Source organism: Zootoca vivipara, chromosome Z (assembly GCF_963506605.1).
Source record: "Zootoca vivipara chromosome Z, rZooViv1.1, whole genome shotgun sequence".
Lineage (NCBI taxonomy): Eukaryota > Metazoa > Chordata > Lepidosauria > Squamata > Lacertidae > Zootoca > Zootoca vivipara.
Genome location: NC_083294.1, coordinates 40,160,135 through 40,168,180, shown reverse-complemented (window position 1 = coordinate 40,168,180; position 8,046 = coordinate 40,160,135). Strand labels below are relative to the sequence as shown.

At 46.3% G+C, this 8,046-nt stretch overlaps 1 protein-coding gene across 2 annotated transcripts in view; it reads left to right on the top strand.

Annotated features, from left to right (window-relative positions):
* Positions 1 to 226: 226 nt before the first annotated feature.
* MAMLD1 (mastermind like domain containing 1) overlaps positions 227 to 8,046 on the top strand; it is a 126,985-nt gene continuing 119,165 nt past the window's right edge. For both annotated transcript variants that reach the window (XM_035113252.2, XM_035113251.2), the window contains exon 1: positions 227 to 700. In XM_035113252.2, the coding sequence (XP_034969143.2) occupies positions 647 to 700 (54 nt within the window). In that variant the 5' untranslated portion in view covers positions 227 to 646. The remainder of the gene's footprint in view (positions 701 to 8,046) is intronic.

Genomic DNA, 8,046 nt, shown 5'->3' with positions numbered 1-8,046 from the left:
TGGCAGGGGAATAAGGGATGATACGGAAAGGGTCGCCTCTTATGCCGTTTCCGGGGAGGCAGATTTCTGCTGGAAACAAGGCACCGGGAGCGGGGCAACTTTTTTCTTTTTAAGGAGGTGACAATTCTGTGCGAAACTCAGCAGCCCTCCTCGCCGAATTAAGCAGCTCTTTGCGCGTTAAAAATGCAGCGCGGAGCTCTCTGGGCTTGTCGCTTTTTATCTGTTAAGGTGGCACAACGATGTGCTCCTTCCCCTTTAAGGCTGGAGTTGGGCTGCGTGTGTGTGTAAGAGTAAGGGAAAGAGAGCGAGCGGCGGCGTGTCTCCTCCTCTCCGAGTGACACAGCAGTTAGATATGCCCTATCAGTAACTTCAAGCCCACAAACTCCACCTCTGACTGAGGAAACTGTGGGCTGAGGGAAATGTAGTGCGCGAAATGAGACAGACAGTGAATCATTAGCAAACTGCAACGCCAGGATGAACTTGTCGGGAACCTAAGAGGAGAGGGGAAACAAGCGCCGAGAGTCCCTCTCTCTTTCCCCACCTCCCTCCCTCCCTCCTTTCTTTTTTTTCTTTTCCTTTGAGAGCTGCTGGGTTTCGTCCAAAACAATCAAACTGGATGTAAAAGCTGGTGGATCACCAGTCCAAGATGCTTCTGGTTTCCCCGCGGGTAGATGCACCACGCATGGAGCCGCATATTCCAGTAAGTAGACTTCAGCCGGGCGGGCGGGCAGGAAGGAACGAAAAGTCTCGTTCTTAGCAAACGTCTCTTGGCACCGGGATCCCAAGAGAGACTCTGATAAGAGGGATTTGGCTCCTGGGATGGGGAAAGTGATCCTCCTCCCCCTTCCCGATCCGTGCTGAGGTTGTGCGAAAAGACAACCGGGGCAGACGGGGCGTTCGCATTTTGGTGGTGACTTGGAAGCTTCTTGGATTATTATTATTATTATTATTATTATTATTATTATTATTATTTTATTTCCCGTCCAGAGTGCGCTTGTACGTCTGCGTGTGCCTATGTGTGTGTGTGTCCGTTTCAGAGTCCTAGTCCAATTTCTCGCTATGCTGTGTTTGTGTTTTAAAATGGTGGTAGATGGAGATGATTTCTTGCCGTCGTGTGGCTCCTAGGAAAGGAAGAAAGAGAGCGGGGGGGGGGGGAGTAGGACAGGCTGGCGTGCCTGTGGAAGAAGATCGGTTTCAAGGGAGGCAGACAGAAGTGCAGCCCCTTTCCTGCATGTCTGGCTGGGAAGCAGCTGCCGCTGGCAGTGGGAGAAAAGAGGGGCGACGACGCGCTCAGCCCGCGCGCGCGCGCACACACACAGTTTTCGTCTCCCATCTGTGTGCTCGCCTGCAACAATCCCGGAATAGTTTTGTTCCTTAGGCAAACACACTGTGCGCGACCTACACATCTCCTCCTCGCCATTCCACCCACCAGCCCCGGCGCCTTGGTAGGATGAGCAGTTTACAAAACGCAGACCTCCCCGCAAATAGCCCCTGGCTCCCCGGACACGAAGGTGCGGTGATGAATGCAAAACGATACTTTTTATTGTGATGGAGGATCTATTACGGCTTCCCTTTCGACATGAAAAATGTGTCTCAGAATCAAGTCTGGAAAGGAAGTAGTCGCTGTCTGACTCTTTTTTAAAAAATATATATATTAATATCCTAGATTAAATGCTGACTGCACAGAAGACTTAATAGGATTAGGAAACTGCCAATACTCCCAGACCTGGAAGCTGTGGTGGTACCCCTGTGTAAACAGAGTCATACAGGAAGGCTTCTTTTAGCCTGATTGCTGGGATGATGGGGGCTTTCCTTAAAACTTACATCAAACAGAAAAGCATAAATGAACAAACGTGGTGGGGAGATGTTCTCTAAAGATGCCTCCCATGGAGTGTTGCTATAAGAGATGCTTTAATAAAACGACCTGATCGGTGGGTACCTAGAAAGCCTAGATCATTGCTGCCTCACTTTCAAAGTTGAAAAGTATGAAATATATATTAAAAGTCAGAAGCTTCCTTACATTCCCATTTCTCTTCCCTCCTCCCATGAAAAACAAAAACCACCACACTACCGGTAGTTTGCGACCTCTTTGGGGCAGGGACTCTTCCTGGCTCCGCTGTGCTCTGTGTGATGCACCTTGGTGGAGTTATATTAATAAAGATGTTAAACCAACCGTCAAGTGAAGCAGCCTGCCAAAGTTGCCCTGCAGGGGTAGGGGTGGGGGTTTCTGCAAAAAAATACAAGAGAGTTAAGTGTGACTGACTGAAAAGCTGTCTTCCGGCATTTTAAACACTAATTAGTCCAAACTCTGACTGTGTCTTTCTTGCCTTGTGGTGAGTTCTTCCTTGTTGGGTTTAAAAAAAATCCACCCATGCTGACTCACTTTTTTTAAAAGTATTTTGATTTCTCACCCTGTGATTAAGAGGTGAGGTGGAAGGAGCCACTTTGCGGGGTAAACAAGCTGCTTGTTGTTGATTGGGCTCTCCAGCTGTCTCCCTTGTTTAACCCAGAGGAGGAGGAGGAGGCTGTTGCTGCTGCTGCTGCTGCTATTCCTATGTTTGGCTGATTAATTATTAGGCTCGCTCTTCTTCCTCCATTACAGTCTTTGACCCCCTCCCCCGCTAAATTAACTCACCACCCTAGTTGCTGGGACCCCCCTCCTCCCCCAAAAAGAGACTGCTTGGTAAATTGCGGGGGGGGGGATTTGTTTGGGTGGCCTTTGGCTGCTAGTTAGTCTTATATTCCCAGGCAGTTCAGCATGCTTTTGTTATGGGTTTACTAAAGGGGAAGGAGGTGTGTGTGTGTGTGTTTTGGGGGGTGTCCTGTAACCAGGGTGATTAGGGGGAGAGTATTCCTGCTTGGAGCGGAGGGAAGGAGGAGGGTGGCAGTTCTCCCTGGAAGAAGCCCGCTGGTGCTTTCTTTTCAGAGTCCTCCTCCTTCCTGGAATAATAAATTTAAAAGCTGCTTTCTCTCTCTTTCTCCTTCTCCTCAGCAGGCTGAAGCTGGGAAGGGAGGAGAGGAAGGGAGGGGAGATGGCACAGCGTCTGCAAAAGATCCTGACGTTTGTAACAGGAGATTAATAGGTTGCAGGGGAGTCTCTTGCCATTCTAGCACGATCAGCTCTGTGCTTCCCCTCTCTACGATTCACAAAGGCTTGGGGTGTGTGAGTGATGGGGGCTAGTATCTTCTTTTTTCTCCTCCACCTCTGACAATTGAAAACAAGGCAAGAGTCTTACCAGCTTTGCAAAAATGGTACCCAGAGGAGCCTTCCCCCACCCCTGCACAAGAGCTGGGGAGCATGACCTCTGACATAAACCCCTGTGTGTCCCCATATTTCCTTTGCCTATGAGATTTGCAAAGGTGGAGATTAATGATTGGACTGATAATGCTATTCTTCCGCTGCCTGTCTGGAAGGTGTACTCTCTGCTAAAGTTAGAGAGAGGGGACTAGGTTGCTTGCCTGCTTGTCTACCTGTAACACCATTGGCTTAAGTTATTCTCCCTTCTTTTCCTGTTCTTCCCATTCCTAGCTGTTCTGGTTATTGGGTGTGAGAAACAAGAAGCCGTGGCTCAACACAGAAACCACTCTTTATACAGTGCCAACAGCATGCATGATGCTAAACAGAATGATATGTGCTGAATAAACTGGCAGGTGTCTGTCCCAAAGAGCTTACAACTGAAACTGGGAAAGGAAAGAGGCAAGGATTATTAAGTGAACCATTGCATCCTTTGCCCTAGAGAAGGGATGCAGCATCTGTGCTCCTCCGAATGTTGTCTGATTGTTGTCATCACTGACCATCAGCAACTTGGGCTGGAGATTGGAGATTCTGGAGGGTCACAAGAACTGCCTCGCAAGTTCAGAGGCTCTGAGGTCAGATGTGAGAACCTTGACTTTGACTGCCCATGGGTGAAGCAATACAACTCTGTAGAGCTGGGCAATATGTTGCCCCAAACCAGTTTGAAGTTCAGACCTGGCAATAAATCACTAATCATGACGTGTTTGTGTGTGTTCCATGCAAAAATCACAATGTGGGAAAGACCATGAAGCCAGCCAATGCTTCACTCGATTCCTGCAGCCCTGTTAACTCTGCTGGCTCCGCTCTCCCTTGTCTCCTGCAGGGGGCAGCGAATCACAAAGTCAGGCGTCCGCAAAAATCACGATGCAGGAAAAACAGTGAAGGCAGCTTCCCCGTAGCTCCATCCTTATTCCAAGCATTGTGATATATCAGTGTATTGCAATGTTTAGCTGGTGATAAATCACGATGTTGAAAACCAGATATTTCCCAGCCCTACATGTATTCTGAACATGCTCCAAAGTGTGTTATAGGCTTCACACACTGAGGACAAAACTAATGTTGAAATGAGTTCTAGCCTTGGTGAGTTGATCAAATCAAACCCAATAATGAGCCTTTCTAACAGATAGTTCTTTTTCTTATGGCAAGATTCCCACAGTTGACTGGGTTGTATAGTTTGTTTATTTCTGAGAGAATGGGCCAGGAAGTGACCGTTTTTTTTCTTTTTTCCTACTCTTTGCAGTACTGGTGGAGGGGAGTCAGGGCTGCAGAATTTACTCACTCTAGCTAGGCTGACAAGCCTGATCACACCTTCCTGAGTTAAAAAATAAAAATAAAAATCCACCTAGCAGAGAAGCTCACTCACCTGTGAACTGAAGAGAATCCCTGTGTTTCCTTTTTGTTGTTTATTAACCTCCTTCCACATGTACTGTATACTAAGGCAATAGACAAAATATAACAAAAACTGCTTTAAAAAGTTACAGAATCATTGCAAATATAATAGAAGCTGAAAGACAATACCAAGCAGGACCCCAGTGGCAGAGACCTATTCATTCAACTTAGAAAGAAAGAATGAACAAAAATGCTCTTTCACAGAACATAATATCCCTATGCAAGGCTGAACTTTGATAATATGACACCCCTGAGTGAGGACAAGATTTGGTGCCTCCTCCTTAAATATTTCTTCTTTTCACAATAATTTGTTTTTGTATAGTTGCTTTTTAAAATGAATCTTCTCAGTAGGTTCCCTGTATAAATATAGGTGGTATCATCATCATCTTTTGAAAATTGCCAGGCACATTTTACACCTGGCTATCAGCCACTTGTGACCAGGTGACCAGGTGAAGATGCAAGCATTCAACCACTTGTGACCAGGTGAAGATACCCAGGTGACAGGATAGCACCCTGATGTCTCCACCATCTTGGAGGTGCATGCCTGGGGATCCTTAGATCTTGACTGTTTTCACACACTAGCAATGCATCCTGTAGAATTCTGTCCATTATATTTTATTGCACAATCAGAATGAAATTCAGGAACCAAAGAGTCTTATTGGAAATTAAGACTTGAGAGCTGTCAAAATGGCAACTAGACATTCCGTTGTCTAGACTGTAACCCTGATTTAAGGAGCCATTTGGTGCCTTAAAGTGAGTTTCTAACACTTATTATTATTTTGTTTTCCCCCCCTGGCTCGCTGCCCTGTGGGGGGGGGGGGCTGCCCACACCACCTTAAAACTGGGGCTGCCTTATGTCACCCTTTCACCAAACCAGCTTCCCTGATAATATATTGTGTTTCTTTCATCTTATCCACCTTCTCCCATGCAGCATAGTTCTCTCCTAACCCCATCTCCATTTTATCTCCAATCTGTGAAGAGGGTGGAACTGGCCCAAGGCTACTTGGAGAGCTTTATGGCTGGAAAGGGGGCTCAGTCCCAGGTCTCTCCAGTTCTGGTATGTCACAAAGCATTGTGAAAGCTGTTCCCTCCAAAGTGTTTAGTGGTGGGGGTGGTATCTGTGGAATGAAGGCTGATCACCTAATACTGGTTCGAGATACCTCCTCTGCCCCTTCACTCCACCGCCATATATATATATATATATAGCTGTTGCTTGAAAACCTAGCTTTTTCAACTAGCAAGGAGTTAAGCAGTGTAACTTGGAGAGAGAGAAATATCATTTGACTATTATATAATTCTCCAGTGTTTCTATGTTTAGCTCTTTAATCCCTTGTTAATTCCTAATGCATGCCAATTTTTGAGGCCCCCTTGCTTGGGGGAGGAATTGGCCAGTGAGTCCTAAGGGCACTCGCTCAGATGGCTTGAAACTTTGCTGGGTGAAGGAAATTTATAGGCCACTCCCTAGAATCCTGATTAAAGGAGATGGGAAATCATTGTGCCCTGTAGAAGTGTTAGCTGATGTCACCAAATGATGGTACGAAGGACTGTGCATGGTCCACGATTCCATCACACATCATGAAAAAGCACATGGTTTGATACGGACCACTTAATTGGGCATACATATAGTGTGCCTGTTGGTTTAGTGGATAATGCCTGGTGATGGTACACATAAGAAGCATCTTAAAAGAGATGCCAACAGGTCAGAGGAGATGGGGATTGCGAAAGAGAAGGAGTCATATTGTCACCGAGAGACCACCATATCTTGCTCCTGAGTTGGTAACAAGTCCTAAAAGTGGTCCACCATGTCTGCCCTTTCCAGGAAAATCTTATTAAAGGTAAATTGATGCAGAATCTTGATAGATATCAGAAGCTTGTTGGAGAGTTAGTTAACCCGGGGCAGAGGTTGCCACATTTGGCAGGGATATGTGATGTGGCTTGTTCACAATATGTTCCGCTTGGCGTATGGAGGCTGTTTAAAAATCATATCCAATGTGTTCCATTGTGGGGATCAGACAGTCTTCATTTAAGCCTCTTTAAGCAAGCTACATACAGAAGCTTGTTCTGTTGTGAAAGTTTCCCAGTCACTGCAACAATCTGCTAAACATGACAGACTGACCATGCCACAACAATTGGCACATGGAGCAATTGGAAGCGGCTTCCACAAGGCAGCCACAATGTAGGCACGGGCCATGTCTGGCCTACCCCCATTATATAAGGGAACAAGCACCTTCCAGTGCACTGTCCATTAACAAATGCCCCCTGAGACATTTGGGCTAACTTGAAGCCCCAATGTTCAGATTACTCCATGACTCCTACCCTGTTGATTTCTTGCAACAATCCTGGGCCAGGGCCAATTGTCACCTTTCTACTCCATCCTCTGCATGAACTCAAGGTAGAGCTGGGACTTCACGCAGGGGACCACGCATTGCTGACTCTGCAACTTGAGTATAGAGCAAAAAGCAAGCATTGAAAACTGGAGGCTTCTTTTGTTGTTCTTCCTATAACATGAAGCTAGCACGAACCCCCCCCTCTATGTGTGTGTGTGTGTGTGTGTGTGTGTGTGTGTGTGTGTGTGTGTACGCATGCACATGCATGCATGAAGTAAGTGTCACTAAGCATCATGTGAGTAAATACCAAATCAAGTGCAAAACACAAGCTTCCCACCTATATTTCCCACGTCCCTCCTCCTTCCGCCTCTCCCTGCCTTTGTGCTTCCCTTCTGGAGCAAGATTATTGGAAACTAAAGCTGCTGATGTGAGAGATGTAACATATGGTGTCTCCATAAGAGAGAGAGCTGAAATGGCCTTGAACCTGCCGGACTGACCAGCTGTTTATTGCCCACAAGAGCAGTTAATAAGCTCTTCCCTTAAAGAAACATCTCTCTTTCTCCCCCACCCCCCAGGTGCTCACTAGTTTGCATACTAAAGAGGGGGGTTCTCAATAGGAAGAAAAAGTAATGGTCTTGTGTACTGCTTAGCTGCTGGTTGCTGGCATTCTTCCCTTTCCCCTGGGCACTTGTTTGCATACTGCACACCCACAGTATGCAAGCCGCTATGTGACTTGTATATCTTTATGATAAAAAAAAAACAACCCACTTCCAAACCTCTTGTGCAATTAGAAAACTGTTGTGGATTTTAATGCTTGCAAGACTAATATAGCTGCAAAGAAAGTATTGATTGACTAGCAAACACCTAGACTTCAGTAACTTCCACCCTACCCTTTCATGGGGATAAAAAAATCCTTAAATAATTTGAGCTGCGCATGAGCGCAGCTGTTCTCTTTGTCACCCTCCTCCATCCCAAAATACCACTCCTGCCATCTCTCTCTTGGCCACCTTTTGTTAGATGCCGCACAGCCCAGGT